At 40.1% G+C, this 18,949-nt stretch overlaps 1 protein-coding gene and 1 long non-coding RNA gene across 4 annotated transcripts in view; one reads left to right on the plus strand and one right to left on the minus strand.

The window, feature by feature from the left end:
• LOC150059205 (uncharacterized) overlaps nt 1-18,949 on the plus strand; it is a 59,453-nt gene that overhangs the window by 646 nt on the left and 39,858 nt on the right. The window contains exon 2 of the long non-coding RNA XR_016536698.1: nt 12,986-13,031. This is a non-coding gene — a long non-coding RNA (uncharacterized LOC150059205). The remainder of the gene's footprint in view (nt 1-12,985; nt 13,032-18,949) is intronic.
• Nucleotides 14,008-18,949, minus strand: part of Atad2 (ATPase family AAA domain containing 2) — a 57,950-nt gene continuing 53,008 nt past the window's right edge. For all 3 annotated transcript variants that reach the window (XM_090339341.1, XM_090339343.1, XM_090339342.1), the window contains 2 exons: nt 16,400-16,528; nt 14,008-14,881 (listed from right to left, as the gene is read on the minus strand). In XM_090339341.1, the coding sequence (XP_090195467.1) occupies nt 14,837-14,881; nt 16,400-16,528 (174 nt within the window). In that variant the 3' untranslated portion in view covers nt 14,008-14,836. The remainder of the gene's footprint in view (nt 14,882-16,399; nt 16,529-18,949) is intronic.

The following is an 18,949-nucleotide window of genomic DNA, read 5'->3' on the forward strand; positions in this document are numbered from 1 at the left end:
CCGCCCCCCGTTTTCATCAGGAGCTGGCGGGACTCCCCCCGACCCGCAGCCTTTCCCTGAGGCGCAGGCCACGCCCATCGGAGGCCACGCCCATCGGAGGCCACGCCCCGGGCTCTTTTGGATTCAGGTCGCCGGCACCCCACACACCCCCAACCCGACAGTCCCGTACCACTGTCACCGGCAGCTCCACCTCTGGTCGGTCCCCCACCAGCCGCACCTCCTGACGCGGACGGCATAAGTTCAGTTCACCCCCTCTCCAGGACAGCCCTGCGAGACGGAGCCCTGCTCCCCTCCGACTCCCCTCCCCCGCCCAGTCACTTCGCCGTGGGGCTCCGGGCTCGAGCCGGGGTCTTCAGTGCACACCAGCTCCGCGAGTGGTGGCAGCCCAGGACCCAGACTTTCGAAAACCCGGACGGCGTCATCTTCCCTCCCCACCTCCCCTTCCCTGCAGCCCCCCAGCATTGTTAAAACGAAAGATGCAAACAAAAGCAGACACACACACGCGCGCACACACACACACGCACACTCTGACTCGCCCTCCAAACTCCTGGACTCACGTGCAGTGTCCTGGAAGTGTGACAGCGCTTTGGCGCCTAGACGATCATTTAATCCCCACCCCCATCCCGCCGCGGACCTTTGTGCTTTGACGCCGGTACTCCCCCCCCCCCCCACAGCCGCATTAATCCTAAAATATGCAGTTGCTTAAAGTGAAAGCCCAACTGCTGAAATCAATGTTGGCTTCCCAGCATTAAGATGCTAGAACCTGTGTATGCCTAGGCTTAATCATTCAAACAATTCTATCCATCGCTCGTACTTCCAACACAAGTTTAGCAGCACGTTAGTCTCCTGGAATTAAATTCATAATGCGAGCTATTTATACAAGTGATTTCGAGAAGCCAATATCATGCTTTCATAACATAGGGACTTTTTTTAAAAAGAGAGGAAATTGTTTACAATAAAAATACTAGCCTAATATTAATAAACATTTAAAAAGTAGGGTCTCACATTGTAAATACTCTGATCCCTAAAAGAACTATAAGACAGAAGTTGTGCCCACAGGCCGGGAGTTTGGCCTAGTGGTTAAAGTGCTTGCCTAGCATGCATGAAGACCCGGGTTTGATTCCTCAGTACCACATACATAGAAAAAAGCCAGAAGTGTTGCTGAGGCTCAAGTGGTAGAGCTCTAGCCTTGAGAAAGTCCAAGGACAGTGCTCAGGCCCTGAGCTCAAGCCCAGGACTGGCAAAAAAAAAAAAAAAGTTGTGCCCACAAAATTGCTGTATGTCTCCAAGAGTCAGTGTTGTCCCCACCTAAAATTTCTGCTTAGGGCTTAGGGCACAAGAGAGAAAAGATTCCAATTACAGAAATTTGTCCTTTCATTCAGTTAACCATAGCTTTTTGAGCACTATGTCAGGTACTGTCAAAGAAAAACAGAAAAACATAGCTAAGGCTGTCCAGTGTCTTGGTATCCAAAAGGGGGATCATTCTACAACCCTCCAGATATCAAGGGACATCCAGGGATGATCAAGTCCCATAAAAATGGTGTAGTATGGCCAGGAGTTTAGCCTAGTGGTAGAGTGCTTGCCTAGCATGCATAAAGACCCTGGTTTGATTCCTCAGTACCACATACATAGAAAAAGCTGCAAGTGGTGAAGTGGCTCAAGTGGCAGAGTGATAACCTTGAGAAAAGCCCAAGGACAGTGCTCAGACTGAGCACTGAGTTCAAGCCCAGCAACTAGAAAAAAAAATGGTGTAGTATATGTATATAATTTATATGCATCCTCCAATACACCTTAAATCAGCTCTAGATTATTTGTAATACCTAATGAAAAGTAAATGAAATGTAAATAGTTGGAGGAAGGGTTTTCTTAAGAGGATGACAAGAAAGAAGTGAATATATGTTCAGTACAAATAAATTTTCCCCCAAACGCTTTTCATCCAGTTGGTTGAATCATCAATATAAAACTTGTGAATCCAGAAGACCAGATTATATTCTTGTCTGCCAGAAGTTTATGGTTTAGTGGTGGCTTAGCCATGAACATGAGAATAATGATGCATCAAAGATGTATCAAAGTAAAGGGTAGAAAGGGGTCAGGGGAGAGTCCCTTTAGGGATATGGAAACATATTCTCTTTCAGTATATTTCTTTTTTCCTATGTGTTTCTGTTCTTTCTGTGTGTTTCTCTGTGTATGAGCCTGTGTGTCTCCCTCCCTCTCTCCCCTCTCTTTTTTCCTTATATCTGTCATCCTCCTTGCTCCTTCCTCTTCTCTCTCCCTCTATTCCTTTTCTAACTCCTCTGTAACACCAGTTTATAGACTTCTCTCTGGAAGCTATCTGCCTGCTCCACTGCCCAATGCCAGCAACCTTCTCAATTTAGAGTCACGCCCACAAGGCAGTTTTGTCCAGGAAAACAATTTCAATAGCCCATTGCTGAGAACAGTGTCCTGAGCTAAAGTGCTGCCAATTATTTGATATCCTTGCAAAAATCAAGACTGTTAACTCCACTTAAAAAAAAAAGGGTTGCAGACTTAAGCAATATGCATATATGTTTAGCATAGCAGATTGTGTCAGCCTACATAAATCTGTTTAGAGACCATGTTCACAGAGTAACTTGTTTTTATTAAAATAAACTCATTTATAAAAATTGTAAATATGATGGATATTAACAGCTGTTTGGATCCAGAATTAAGTTTTTGCCCATGGATTGGCATAGATAGAAGTCTAATTTTTATGCATTTGTTTTTCAGCTTGTCAAACTGGTATGAAAAATTTCAGTACAGTTAAGAGAAAAGAAATTGTTTAACAGGTTTTTTAAAGTACAGCATTCATTTGGGTCAGTTGCTGAGGCTGAGATTTGAGGATCATGGTTTGAAGTTAGCCCAAGCAGAAAAGTCTGTCAGACTCTTATCTCCAATTAACCACAAAATAAATAAATAAAAAGAAAAAAAAGAAATAAAAAGGCCAGTGATGGAGGTGTAGCCCAAGTGGTTGAGCACCGACATTTAGTAAAAAGCTAAACAAGAACACTTAGCCCTAAGTTTAAGCCCCACTACTGGCACCAAAAATAAAAATGAAAGGAAAAAAAGCACAGCACTTTTTGCTCTTCAGAGCTTCTTCCACCCTTGGAACTGTGAAAAAAATATTTGTAGGAAATGAAGAGCTTTGAGTAAAAAGTTCTGAGTGCCAACATCATCTGAGGAAAGGCTTCCAACAGCACTTTTTGTAGAAATTTCCTTCTGCTGTTATTTTCCTCCCCCCCTCCACTTTGTATGGAAAAGACCTTTTAAAAATATGACACCGTGAAACAGATCAGCCAAAAAGATATCAAACTAAGACACCTTAGATTCTACCTGTAGTTTGGTGGACTTGAGAATTTAGCTCTAGAGAAACGGGCCCCAAATTTTTTCTCTAATGGCTGCTTCAGACAGTGAACAGAAATATTCCTGCTAAAGGTAGCTCAGATGAACCAACTTGCAAAATCAACTTCAAGTCTTTTCCTATCTCTGTTAGTGCTTGCTCTGTGAACATAACAACATTATTGATAACAACAAAAAAGTCAATGTTCTTGGTACTTCTAAAACACTTTCTCCACTACATTCCTCCCCTCTTCCTATATCCCCTACCCTCAGATTCCACCTTTTGAGAGAGCTACAAAGACACATTGCAAGGATAAAGTTATGACTGCTATTGTTGTCACTGAATTTCCCACATTGTGTCACCAAAGACATTTTAAAAACCTATCTACAGGCTTGGAGTTTGGCCTAGTGGTAGAGTGCTTGCTTAGCATGCACGAAGACCTGGGTTCGATTCCTTGGTACCACATACTTAGAAAAAGCCAGAAGTGGTGCTGAGGCTCAAGTGGTAGAGTTCCAGCTTTGAGAAAAATCCAAGGACAGTCCTCTGGCCCTGAGCTTAAGCCCAGGACTGGCAAAAACAAAAACAAAAAAACCCTATCGGGGCCGGGAGTTTGGCCTAGTGGTAAAGTGCTTGCCTAGCATGCACGAAGACCCAGGTTCAATTCCTTGGTACCCCACATACATAGCAAAAAGCCAGAAGTGGTGCTGAGGCTCAAGTGGTAGAGCTCTAGCCTTGAGAAAGTCCAAGAACAGTGCTCAGGTTTTGAGCTCAAGCCCAGGACTGGCAAAAAAAAAAAAAAAAAAAAAAAAAAAACCTGTCTACGTCTACTTTTACTCTTCTGTAAAATGAAGGAAATGAGAGTTTTTGTGTCCTATTTCAAGCATATGGATAATCCTATTATCAGAAAATATGAGCCATGTTGACGATGTATTTGTAGTCTCTCCAGCCCCAAATGATACATCTGCATGGGTGAGAAGCAAAGTTGGATTGCTTTTTTGTGTTGCTTTGTCTGTCTGCTAGGTAGGAGGTCTAAGTATCCATGTAAGTTAGCTCAATTAAGCAGCCCATGTTCCCACAGACCCCTTCTTTTCCTTTCTTCCTCTCCCCTCACTTACCTCCTTAGGTAGTGCTTGGCTTTAAACTCAGGGCCTATCCTTGTTAGGCAGGTGCTCCACTGTTTGAGTCATGCTCCCATCCCTTTTTGCTTTATCTTTCAAGTAGGGTGTCATATTAGTGTCCAGGCAAGCCTTCACGGCAATTCTATTTTTACTTCCTAAATCATAGGATGACAGATGCATACTACCACATCCAATGTTTTCATTGGTGGAGATAGCATTTTGTTATGTTATTTTGTTATTTCATCATGTTCTATTGCTTCAGTAATTAGGATTACAGGTGTGAGCTACCATGCCCTCTTCTAACTCCGTTGAAGACTCCTCTAGAATAGTGTTTTGGTTTGGATAGGAAGTGTCCCCTGGGAAGACTTACATGGTGAAGGCTAGGTCCCCAGCTGGTGGCATTATTGAGAGGTGGCAGGGTCATGAGGACACTAAATTCATCAATGGTTTAATCCTTGAACAAATTCTTAGCTGAGTAGAATATGAGGGCACAAGCCTGGTGTGGTGGCTCATGCCTATAATCCTAGCTACTCAGGAGGCTAAGATCTGAGGATTGCAATTCAAAGCCTGCCCTGGCACTAAAATCAATCGGTGAGATTATCTCCAATTAACCACCAGAAAACCACTGTGGCTCAAGGGGTAGGACAGTAGCCTTAAGCTGACAATGCCCAGGTCCAGAATTCTGGAAGCTGGGGCCTAGTGGTTGAGTGCTTGCCCAGCCCTTGGTTTGATTCTTCACTACCACATGCACAGACAAAGCTGGAAGTGATGCTGTGGCTCAAGGAGTAGAGAACTAGCCTTGAGAAAGCCCAAAGACAGTGCCCAGGCCCTGAGTTCAAGGCCAAAGACTGACACAAAAAAATTACTGGAAGCTGTGTTTGATTCCACAGGCCCTCCACCACGTCCTTCTGTGATGATAGAAGATAAGTCAAATCACTGAAGCAATTTGTGTTTAGAGATTTGCTTAAATTTAGACTTAGTGTAATTTGACCAATTTGTCTGTATTATAAACTCCTGTGGTAGGGGGACAGAGACAAATCTCATGGAATTCCTTGCACACAACAGTCTTCAATCATACTATATATGACTATATATACATTCAGCAAGTGTGATTCTAAAGTACCCTAATAATAATTTGTTAATGTTGGTTTTTGTCCTTTACAGCAATTTAGTTACTATATTGTCATTGTTGTAAATAGGAAATATAGACTAATTAGCTTGGACTTCTCAGTGAGTTAATTTCTCCATTTGTAAGCTAGTCACATATTTCTTTTTCTCCTTCATAGCTGATTGAAAGGTATGCTGTTTATAGCATGAAAATATGCTTATACACATAGCCAAAGATTAAAAACCTTCTTTGTGATTATGCAGATAGATCTGCACACTTTTAAATTTTTTCTTGAAAAATACCTCAACACTTGAGGATCAATTTTCCTTCAGTTTAGATGCACAATGTTATTTCTTTGTAGCCTTCCTTCAGGTATTTCAAATTCTCTAACTATAAAAATCAATTTTATAGCTATGAAATTATTATCATCTATAAAATATTTTTACTACCAAAGGAGATTATAACTGCAGAAACTTTAAAACAGAGGAAAGAATCAATCTGTGTTTTCTCCTTGCTAGCCACTGTTAGCGTTTTAGTGTTTGCAGGATGCTATTTTTAGATGAAAGAAAATGTTAGGTTATATTTTTCCCTCTTCTGAGAGGGTGTTTGGTCTAAGGATATTAGGAAACTCTCTTTTTGGATAGACATTTTCAGCTAGCTGGCATTGTAATGACTTCATTTCATGCCACAGCTGCGGGGTTAAGGTTCAGAAGAAACCTGGGGGTTCATTTCTTCAGTTATAGTGGTAATTTACATTTTCTCCCTGGTAGGGTTGGGTAAGAGTTTGGAAAAGACATTTTTTAAAGAAGAAACAGAAGACACATATGCTGTGATCCTAAATATAAAAACATGGAAACCAAATGAGGAAAAATAATCGCAGAACCTGAGACTGGGGAGTAACTCATTTCCCTTCTAAAATAATGAAAGCAAAAGCTGGTCTTTATTTTGAAGATTCTGATTTTCCTAAATAATTCACAACCGTAAATAGCTATAATTAGGATTCATCACACGTAATCAGTTTCCAAATTATTTCATGAATACATTATCTATTGCCGTGAGCCCCTTGTTTTCCTTGTCCCAAGTCAACCTTCAAGCCATTTGAAGTTCAATGGTCTTTGAAATCAGCGTGTGTAGTTCAAAATGATCTGAAGTCCAGGGTACCTGGCTCCTTTGCTCCACAAAATGTCTTAGACACCTATCTTTTGGACATTTAAATCATTTTAATTCGGCATGTGCTTGGAAGGGAAACATATTCCAAGAGCCTCTCGCTGCATGTTAAGTACTGTTCCCTGACTCTAAGCCAGAGCTTGGATGTTGGCAGAGCTAACTTGTTCAAAATGTAATGATTTCATTTCCAACCTTTGCACACTAAGATTATATAGCCCAAACAATTTTCCTCTTACACATGCGCACACACACACACACACACACACACACACACACACACACACACACACAGAATAAAAACACAGCATTGCTGCAAAAATAAGACAATTTTTACCATGAAAAGAAATTCAGAGTGTACTGTGATCACAATGAAATATTGGAGGAATTAATGGTGGTTCATAAGGTTCAATAACTGAGAACCCTAATAAAAAGAGTAGCCATTAAAGCAGTTCACAAATCCTTCTCGGATTTTTATAAAGAGAGTGAGATAGTAGGTTGGGCTTTCTCTCAAGGAGACTCTGAGAAAGGGCTTGTGAGAGTAAGTGGTTTATTTGGCAAATGTCCCCACGGGGCAGCAGGGAAGGGGAACTCAGGGGAAATGCAAACATGGCTTCGGCTTCAATGGAGAATCTACAATGCAGAACCCAGCTTAATGGTACTACTTACCAACTCTCATCTCTGTCCAGCAGGCAGCAGTTCCTAGGGCTGGGGGCCCATCATTTTCAGCCTACCTCAGGTGAATCACAGCAGCACTGCAGGTGCTTGTAGACGATCACTGGTCCTCAGGGAATGTGGACTGCTGAAAGGACATGTGGAAGGGAGTGGCAACGTTTGTTCAAGGGATGTGGTGAAGAGGTTTCACAGACCTAGCTTGAGCCCCATTTCAACTGCTATGTGTGGCATTCAGGAAATGATTCCATCTAAGCCATAGTTCTTTTATGTGTAAAATGAAAATGCTTCTAAAATCTTGCTAGTAGGCTTGTTTTTGAAGGATTAAATGAGATACGGCATGCTCATGAGATGAAGAGTTCTGCATGTATGTCGAGATGTGGGGTCATGTTAGTCTGGCACTGTGGTTTTATTCCCTTATGACAGATGAGAGGCCTGGGTTGGTTGAGGGAACCACTTCATAACAATGCGAGTCACAAACTGTCATGTTTATAGTATACAATTCTGGACTCTGGACAGAGTTAGGGTACACATCAGAAGGAATGCAAACTTTTTTATGGGGAGAAGAGACTTTGAAATTTAGATTAGATAATCATTGTGCCTGGGTGATCTGGCTTTGCTGAATCATGCTAATGAAAACTATTTTTAAGAACTCCTGCCAGGGTTCTTTCTCTTCCACTGATGTTTGGTTTTTCATCTATCCATGAGGTAATTCATATCCTTACAAAAATGTGCTTTTCTGGTACTTGCAACCGGAGACTCTTAGCCAAATAAAACCCAGTTGGTTCTTAACAATTTAATGGATGCATAAATACAGTTATTTCTTGGTGTTCTGTACTTATTCGTTCCCAGAACGAGTAAAAGGCAAAATCCCCAACCTTGCAGTATTTTCTGCAATCTTTTTGCTAGCAAAGCTTAGATTTTGCTATTAATTAGATGAAGTTCAGTATCACTGGGATGTTCAATAACTACAAGCGGCCCATACCAAAAGCTTGTTCTTTCATAGCTTTGTTATCATCTGGCTGGGGCTCTTCTGTTCTATCTATATAGGAACTGTGAGTAGGAAATAAAAAACTTTACCAGGGTTGGTAGTCTAGACATTTAAGTACTCAAGGCCTAAGTGGCTGGACTGGTAGACTCAGCTTATGGCTCCTAACCCTTAAAGTTAGGGGCCTATTGCTCTGGGCTTTGGAAGCCAGAGACTTACTTCTGGCTCTCAGGTTGGTGGCTTACTGTTCTGGGCTTTAACCACAGCAGCACAGTAACTGTGAGGCTGGGAAATCAGGGAAGTCTTCTAGGACCATAGCCTGAAAAACTCAAGAGGGGAGAAAAGGCATTACTTTTAAAATATTGCCAAATTTCTGGTAGTGTATTATTCTTTGTGTGTGCAGTACTGGGGCTTGAACACAGGGCTTCATGTGATGTCTGTTTTTTGTTTTTTGCCAGTCCTGGGCTTGAGCTCAGGGCCTGAGCACTGTCCTTGGACTTTCTCAAGGCTAGCACTCTACCACTTGAGCCTCAGCACCACTTCCGGCTCTTTTCTATATATGTGGTACTAAGGAATCAAAACTGGATCTTCGTGCATACTAGGCAAGCACTCTACCACTGGGCCAAACTCCCAGCCCATGTCTATGCTTTTTGACTTATGGCTAGTACTCTATTTGAGTCATGCCTCTAGTTCATTTTTTTTTTTTTTTTTTTTTGGGTCATGGGGCTTGAACTTGGCCTGGGCACTGTCCCTGAGCTCTTAGCTCAAAGCTAGCCAAGCCCCACTTCCCTTTTCTACAGGTTAATTGGAGATAAGAGTCTCAAGTCCTTTTGTGTCTGGGCTGGCTTTGAACCTTGATCCTCAGATCTCAGCCTCCTGGGTAGCTAGGATTACTGGTGTGGGTCACTGCACCCGGTTCCCAGTTCATTTTTTGCTAGGTAATTGGAGGCCAGTTGAACCATGATCCTCACGTCACCTTCCTGAGTATAGAGATGGACCACTGACCAATACCTGGCAAGGATTGTATAATTCATCAGCTTTGTTTTCAGTGGATGTTGCAATTAATTACCACAAAGTCAGTATTGCTAACTACAAAAAAAAAAAATCATTCTCTCAATAGTACAAGAGGCCAAAAATCTAAAATCAGTATCATTAGGCTCAAATCACAGCAATTACAGGGCTAAACCATCCTGTAGGAACCAGGGAGACACTCTGACCCTCTTCCTTGTTTCATTTTTATTGGCTTCCAACTGGCATTTCTAGGATTGGGGCCATATTTTTTTGGGTGGCCAGTCCTGGGGCTTGAACTCAGGGTCTGGGAACTGTCTGTGGACACTTTTTGCTCAAGGCTCATGCTCTATCACTTGAGCCACAGTACCACGTCCAGCTTTTTGTGAGTACGTAGTACGGAGGAATCAAACTCAGGGCTTCGCGCATGCTAGGTGAGCACTCCACCAGTAGGTTTTGCTCCTGACCTGGAGCAATCTTAATCTTTGTCCTGCCTTCTGTGTAAATCTTGCTCTGCTTGCCGCTTAGGGAGGTGTATGCGACTGAATTTAGGACCTGCAATAATTCAGGATAACCTCCCAACTCAACATCCTTAATTTTACCTAAAAGGACTCCCTGCCCTCCACTTTTGTTGTATAAAGTAACACTCACAGGCTTCAGGGATTAGGGAAAGGATAGGGTCATTTTTGAGCCTACTACAAAGGTTACATGTAAAATCTGACCTGTAGGACATATTCCCTGCTGCTTCCCCAGCATGCTTATGTTGCCTGAATCTGAATATCCACAACCGTACTAAGTGGGAAAGTGGCAACTTTTTTCTATTACCATCATTTTCCCTAGTGATCTCTGGGGACCTACTCCACGCTGAAACTACCTAAATATGGAATGCATCTTCAAAATGGGCCTAAGTAAGACTTACCCTGGGGGGAAAAAAACAACAGCCTTCATTTGCCTATCTGACTTCCCAGCCCTTTACTTCACTAGACCTTTCAAAAACAGCTCTTATCAAATAACATTTGAGGAAATAGCTATGCTTATCAGCTTTCATTTCCCAAAAGTACCAGATACTAAGATTTTTAGAGACCTTAAGCACAAAAATATTGAATTCCACAGGAAATGTTCAACTTCTTTGGCCAAAAAAGCAATGCAAATTAAAGCATTTGGAACTTTTACTCACCCCAGTTAGAATATCCATTACCAAGAAAACTAGCGGGATGTGGCGAAGAGAACACTAATACACTGTTGGCGGAAATGTAAACTTTGTTCAACCACTCTGGAAAACAATATAGAGCTTCTCTATGACCCAGAAATACCACTCCTGACCAGGCCACACTAAAGCTACCAGGACAACTATGTTCACTGCAGCATTGTTTACCATAGCCAGGTTATGGACTCAATGCAGATGAATCAACCCTCAGTGGATGGGTGTATCAAGAAAATGTTACATAAATACACAAAGGGATTGTTTCCATATTGCTCCATTCATGAGGAAATGGAACGACCTGGAAAAAAATACTAAGTGAAGCCAGACCCAAAGTATGTTACCTGTTTTCCCTCATTTGTCATAATTGGAATGTGCCTATAAAATCTGCAAGTAGGCCAGGAGTTTGGCCTAGTGGTAGAGTGCTTGCCTAGCATGCACGAAGACCTGGGTTCAATTCCTTGGTACCACATACATAGAAAAAAGGTGAAAGTGGTGCTGTGGCTCAAGTGGTAGAGCTCTAGTCTTGAGAAAAGTCCAAGGACAGTGCTCAGGCCCTGAGTTCAAGGCCCACAACTGGCAAGAAAAAAAAAAAAAACCAAAATCTACAAGTAAACACAATGGATAGTAGAAGACAAAACCTATACTTGGGCATGATAAACAGGAGTCCAAACATTCACACTGAGACCAAAGGAGGATATTTTCAGGATTCAAAGGCTCAGTAATTATGTGCATATATGTTTATGGAAATGAATTCCAAGAAATGGAAACAAGAAGCTTTATTATTTTACTCCTCTCTCCCTGTAGTCAGTTTTTGATTTCTGTACTTTATCTCGTGTATGACTTTATCTGTCTGGGGACGCGTAAGGGGTGAGCGAACACCAATGGTGGGATAAAAGGTGAACTAAAGCAGCAATATTCCCTAGACACTGTTGAAAATGAACTATACAACTTGTGATGGAAAGGAGTGAGGAGCAAAATAAGGGACGGGGGAGAAAATGAGGGAAGAGGTGACATTGTTCAACAAGAAATGTGCTCATTACTGGACTCACATAACTGTAACTCTGTATATCACCTTTATAATAGAAACAAACCCAAGACAAAACAACTCTCCAGGCTGGGAATGTAGCACAAGTGGTAGACACGAATACACCTGTCTGTACCACACTGCTTTCCTTAGTGAACTTTGACTAAATTGCAAATGAGGAGGTGGACAGTTGGAGTTTATCTCTGCTTTCTGGCTGCTACAAGTCAAGCAGCTTCTTTTTTCTTCCTCCTGCTTCTGCCTTCACCACATACCTTTCTTTTTTTTTTTTTGGTCAGTCCTGGGCTTGGGCTCAGGGCCTGAGCACTGTCCATGGGTTGTTTTCTCAAGGCTAGAGCTCTACCACTTGAGCTACAGTGACACTTTTGGCTTTTTGGTACAGAGGAATCGAACCCAAGTCTTTGTACATGCTAGGCAAGCACTCAACACTAGGCCAAATTCCCAACCTTGCCACAAGTCTTTTAAGTGTGTGGAGTCGGCCAGCCATGGTTTGAAACCTCTTGAAATCTTTTTGTCATGACAAGAGAAAGCATTACAAATGGAATGGTGTATTTAACTTACTTTCCAAATGGTTCATTGATAATGCATAAAAATATAACATTTTGTGCTTGACTTTTTATCTTACAGCAAACTGACTTAAATTCCCAGTTGGATAAAGTCAAGCATATATAAAATGTGGCTTTTTGTTTTTGGCCAATCTCGGGGCTTGAACTCAGGGCCTGAGCAGTGTCCTTGGGTATTCTCAAGGCTAGAGCTCTACCACTTGAGCCACAGTACCACTTCTGGCTCTTCCTAGGATTACAGGTGTGAGCCACCGCACCTGGCTATTTCCATTTCCGGCTTCTTCTATATGTTGGTGCCAAGGAATTGAACCTGGGTATTCGTGAATGCTGGGATGACTTTGAAATCTGATCCTCAGATTATAGTCCCCTAAATAGTTTTAAGACCATCGGCATGAGCCACCAGTGCCCAGCTGTGCACACATTCTTAATGATCTTTTATGTATGAGGTCATGTAATTAATGATCAAAGTTCATTTTTACTTTCCAGTTTGGGTGACTTTTAGCTAAAAATGAGAGAAAACCTTCCAACTTCATAATTTCAACATATTTTACAAACTCCACACAGATATATATCTATCACTTCCAGAGTTTATGGACAGTATGCCACAGAAAGGATAAGAAACACTTTGGTCTCTATAGTTAAAGAATATGTACCATTGAAAACATTCCAGTGTCAACAGCAATTTATTTTATTGAGGCAGAGGTTTACTATGTTTCCCAGTCTGATTTCAAATTACAGGATTTAATGGATCTTCCTGTTTCAGATTCCTGAACAGCTGCTGGGACTATAGGATGTTACCATCATACCCGGTAGGTCAATAGCATTGTAAATTATGCATATATTATATGCATGAACAGCTGTTGTACTTGTTCTTTACTGTAATCTTCAATATATTTTCTCAAAATGAAGAAATAAATTTGAGTCTTCACATTTAAGTTTTATTACACAAGCTATACATACAAAATGAAATCCTTGTCATCAAAGATTCATCTGAATCTGAAAAATAACTTATACATATACTTCAATGTTTGCACTGATTGGCCTTGTTTATGGATTATGTGAGGCAGCATTTACTAATTAAGGGCTTGAGTTCGGCCTGGGCACTGTCCCTGAGCTCTTCAGCTCAAGGTCCTACCCCTTGAGTCACAGCCCCACTTTCCATTTTCTAGTGATTAACTTGAGATAAGAGTCTCATAGTGCCCCGGGCTGGCTTTTAATTTTGATCCTCAGATCTAAGCCTCCTGGCTAGGAGTACAGGCAGGAGCCACCATACCCATGGTTTTAGGAAGTTTTAAGTATCTAGATTAAAAAACAAAAAAGATAGCTTAATAATTGTAGTAAAATCCAAACCCTTGGGTGAGGATGCAACTCAATGATAGAAGGCACGGTGTAGCAGACTTGAGTTCCTAGGCCGAATTCCTAGCATGTCCCCCACCCTAATCCCTCAACTGAACTGCTCCTTTTAGTGTTCCCTATTCTTCTCAAAGTTTCCAATACAAGCTAATTTGAAAATTAACACTAGAATTCCCCTCCCTCCTCCTAAGGAGAGAATGTATGGAAGCGAATGATTTAAACTTTAACAAAGTAATGTATTTTTGGCATCAGTAATACAATTCTCGCACTCTTATCTTTGTACAAAAAATATAAGTTAAATACAATTTTAGATACAGACTAAATTAAAAAATTTTGGCTATTAAAATGGTTAACAAGATAGTTATTAATATTTGTTATATGTAAAAGGCAGACATTTAAACTTTTGTTTTTTTTTTTTTTTGGGGGGGGGGGGGGCTGGTCCTGAGGCTTGAATTCAGGGATGTTCCTGAGCTTCTTTTTGTTCAAGGGTTGTGCTCTATTACTTAAGCCACAGCACCACTTCTGACTTTTCTGAGGAGTTTATTGGAAATAAGAGTCTCATGGACTTTGCTGCAAAGCAGGCTTAGAACCACAGATCTCAGCCTCCTGAATAGCTAGGATTATAAGTATGAGTCACCAGCTCCTGGTTCAGTGTTTATTAACCCAAATTACAGTGACAAAAATATCTATCTGAAAATATTCTAATAATCAAGTACAGAAGCCTTTGTGCTAGTCATGACGAATTCTGGCTTTTAAGTGAACAGGGAACGGAAGTGAAAGGCCTATTGGATAGAGTATTTTAAAAAAGACAACAAAGAGGATAGCAGAAATACAATAACCCATATTGAATTTTCTTTCTTTTTCTGCGGGATCAAATCCAGGGCTTCACACATGCTAGGTAACTACTCTATCTTAAGCTACACCCTCAGCCCAAATCTAGGTTGACAGGTAAAAAGTGCTTAATACAAAAAATTTTCATGTTGCTAATTATCCTTAAGTGCCATAAAACATTTGCTATCCATATAGCTTTATTAGAGCTGGTCAAACTTCAACTATTACTATTATAACAATTCAAACAAATTTCCAAAATTTGTCGGCTATCATACTTACACATGTACATAAATATCAGAAGTTTAAATACTTTTGTTTTACTATTTTAATTTTTTCTGGAAGATGCAGGATTTGATCTTGCACCATTACACGGACTTGTCAGAAGTATATTAAATATGAATATAAAAAGTACTTGGTAGTTACAATGACATCATGATCTGGAACAACTGAAGTTTTTTATCTCCTGCTCCATTTTCTATATGAAGGGTGAAAAAAGAATAGTAAGTTTCAACATGAGAAAAGCAAAAAAAACAAAAACAAAAAACGCACAAAACAATTTCATTGCTATTAAAAAGGAATTAACCCAAGGTCATGCCAGGGCTTGTTCCAGGAGGCCCACAAAAGCTGGGACCTTCTCCAGGGACTTTGGATAGAGTAAGAATTCTCTAACTAAACTGAACGAACGTCCCTGCTTTCTCTCCCTTTTCTTCCTCTACAATCTGCACTACATTTCTGAATCAATCCCCAGATTCCTGCTAATGGAAGAAGCTTAAGAATCCTTAATCATGGAATAAAGCCACATCAAAATTAAACTACATGTTTTCTGTTTTACCTTATTGCTTTAAAAAGAACCCTCCTAAGGATATCAACATCTAAGTAAGTTAATTAAGTTTACCGGTCACATATATATTAACATTTTATACTTTACAACTAATAGTTTTATACATGTATACAATTTGCATCATATTCTAGTAGGTATATAGCAAACACAATATTATACTTTGCAGGCACTAGTAATGTATATAATATCTAAGATGTATTTTTTTCTAAACACATTTTTAAAAATACTGTAGTACCATCTATATGGATTTTAAAAAGTAGGTCTGTTATCTTCATTAAAACATACAAAATGAAGAACTCCCAGGATCTGGGAGCACCAGTGACCCATGCTTCTAATCTTCATTACTTAAGAGGTTGAAATATAAGGATCACAGTTCAAAACAACTCAAGAAGACAAATCTGAGAGACTCTTATCTCCAATTAAGTAGCAAAAGGCCAGAAGTGGAGGTTTGGTTCAAATGAGAGCACCAACTTTGAGCAGAAAAAGCCAAGAAAGAATAAGAGTTCTTCAAGAGACCCTACCAGCACATACAGTCTTACTGAAACTGCAGTTTCATTGTTCATTATAAAGACAAACCAATGAAGATTTAAACTTAAAAGTGAAGTCAAATGCAGCTAGAAATAATTCATACTCCATGTGTTAAAATAGCACTTCAATTCTTTTTTTTATAGCTGGAGACATGGTCTCACTGTAGTCTTGGCTGAACATGAACTCACTGTGAAGCTTAGGGAGCCTAGAATTCACAATCCTTCTGTTTCAACCTCCTAAGTACTGAGACTACAAGCATGTGCTACTAAACCTGGCTTCTAAACTTTCTTTTTTTGCCTCTAAACTTTTAATAATCAGTTAAATAAAAGCTTTTGCCATCTTATAGAAGAGATATATTATGTGGAAAAAAAGAACATTAAAAGAAATCTAACTCAGGGCCGGGAGTCTGGCCTAGTGGTTAAAGTGCTTGCCTAGCATGCACGAAGACCCGGGTTCGATTCCTCGGTACCACATACATAGAAAAAAGCCGGAAGTGGTGCTGAGGCTCAAGTGGTAGAGCTCTAGCCTTGAGGAAGTCCAAGGACAGTGCTCAGGCCCTGAGCTCAAGCCCAGGACTGGCAAAAAAAAAAAAAAAAAAAAAAAAAATCTAACTCAGTAATTTACCTGAATAAGTGTGGTTTTATCATAATCCCCACGATGCTGATAAATACACTGGCTGAGAACTGCATATAAATTTTCGAGTTGAAATATATTGTAGTTTTCACTTTTTTTAACAACAGTCTTTAGAATATCCTAAAAGAAAATATGAGTGTTTCCACGTTAGATAAAATTCTGAGATGAAGACAGTTAATTCTCAAAATTTGGGAAAGTACCATTGTAAAAGACAGAGAACAAACTAAAGCATTTGAGGAGCTGTGGTAGCTCCTGCACTTAGCTATACTTATACTTCATCATCATTCTGTGATACTGGCCTTTGTATTGTATATACCTCATTCTCAAAACTATCCAGAACTGCAACATACAAATTTAAAACTAACCTCAAATTACATTAAGTGTATTTAATGGCAGTATGGACACATTACAATCAAATCTATTATATGAAACTATAAATACTATATAAATGGTAAGTTACTTATCAATTTGGGATTCCTTTTATTAAAGAGACTCTGGTTAGTATCTTTTTTTAAAATGGTAGACTCACTTTATTTCTACAATGATACAAATGTGGCCCTACCAAGCTGTGCCATCACAATGAAGTAAAACAAAACAAAACAAAAAAAACCCCAAAACCACCCACATAAAGCTGGGTGCAGTGTGGCTCACACCTGTAATTTCAGGAGCCTAAGATCTGAGGAGTACAGTTCAAAGTCAGCCTGGGCACTAAAGTCTCTGAGATTCTTACCTCCCTTTAATTAACGACCAGAAAACTAGAAGTAGTGCTCTGGCTCAAGGGATAGGACGGTAGCCTTGAGCTGAAAAGCTCATGGACAAGTCCCAGGCCGGACAACTGACAAAAACAAAACAAACACACTCATAAAATGGTTGCATGTAATGGTCAGGAAAATGGTGAGAAAATAATGGTTTGTGTATGTTAAAAAGTATAGGGGAAGTGGTGCTGTAGCTCAAGTGATACAGTGCTAGCCTTGAGCTGAAGAGCTCAGTGACAGCACCCAGGCCCAGAGTTCAAGCCCCATGAGTGACAAAAAAAAAATATATAGATATAGATATAGATATAGATAGATGTGTGTGTATGTCAACAAACACATTAGCTCTCTCCAACAATTACCTTTATGTAAATTAGTCCTCTCTTAAAAGGTCCTTGTTTATTACATGTCTAACAGATCTATTCAACTATTACACAGCTTCTTTTTTGTTAGTTATAAAATAATTAGGGAAAGTAAAAATCTGAAGTAGTCTGAATAAATGACTACCTATAATTCACTAAATGATAGATAATGCCTGTATAATGAGAATAAAACTGGGGAAATACATTAGAACTGATTACTATACCTAACTCCTTAAAATATAGTGAACTAAACAGTATTATTTCTATGGCTATGAGATTTATGTGATTTCAATTTCACTTTTTTGGGGGGAGTCGGTTGTGGGGCTTGAACTCTGGGCCTGGGTGCTGTCCCTGAGCTCTACAGCTCAAGGTTACCACCTGCAGTGCCACTTCTGGTTATCTAGTGGTTAACAGGAGATAAGAGTCTCACTATCTTTAGTGCCCAGGCTAGCTTTTAACCACCATCCTCAGATCTCAACCTCCTGAGTAGCTAGGATTACAGGCATGAGCCACCGAGCCTGGCTAATTTCAAAAGTAAAAAGCCAGAAATGGAGGTGTGACTTAAGTGGTAGAGTATTAGGCTTCAACAGTGTGAGGCCCTGAGATAAAGCTATGTACTGGTATAAACAGAAGCAAAATTTAAGACAACCAAAGAAACTTACAATCCTTTAGATCCTAGAACAGAAGGAAAAAAACTAAGGGTGAGAGAAAAGGAGAAAAGAAAAACTCCTAGCTGGACAAGTTAGCTTGTTACTTGCAGAATTACCACATACTTACACAGAATAGATTTCCTTCCACAATGTTAAAACTTTTATTTTTTATCTAGAGAAATAATTTACCTTTGCTAAGTATGTACAGTTCTACATATAATAACATTTAGTCCTGAAATGTGTCCAAAGTAAAACAGCTAAATTGGGACTAGGATGAAACTTTTTCTTTTTTTTTTTTTGCCAGTCCTGGGCTTGAGCTCAGGGCCCGAGCACTGTCCTTCAACCTTCTCAAGGCTAGAGCTCTACCACTTGAGCCTCAGCACCACTTCTGGCTTTTTTCTATTTATGTGGTACGGAGGAATCGAACCCGGGTCTTCATGCATGCTAGGCAAGCACTTTAACCACTAGGCCAAACTCCTGGCCCATAGGATGAAACTTTTTCTAATTTGAAGTTAAAGGATAATACATCAGTTTTATTTCAGGTATGTTAAAGCAACTACACACATCCAAGATGTTAGTTGTAGAGGTGAAGACTGCCATTGGGGAGTGTAATGCATTGCATCATCGTCACCCTTCCTGAGGTGAAGGTTAACCAGGAGCACACAGTAGAGAAAAGGAGAAAGAAAATCTGAGAAACCTATAAGCACTGATGAAGACAAGGATGCTTTAAGGAGATAACAGTCAAAGGAGGAGAGTTATCAATACTATAAAATGCTG

This window comes from Megascapheus bottae, chromosome 9 (assembly GCF_031878675.1).
Source record: "Megascapheus bottae isolate mThoBot1 chromosome 9, mThoBot2.hap1, whole genome shotgun sequence".
Classification (NCBI taxonomy): domain Eukaryota; kingdom Metazoa; phylum Chordata; class Mammalia; order Rodentia; family Geomyidae; genus Megascapheus; species Megascapheus bottae.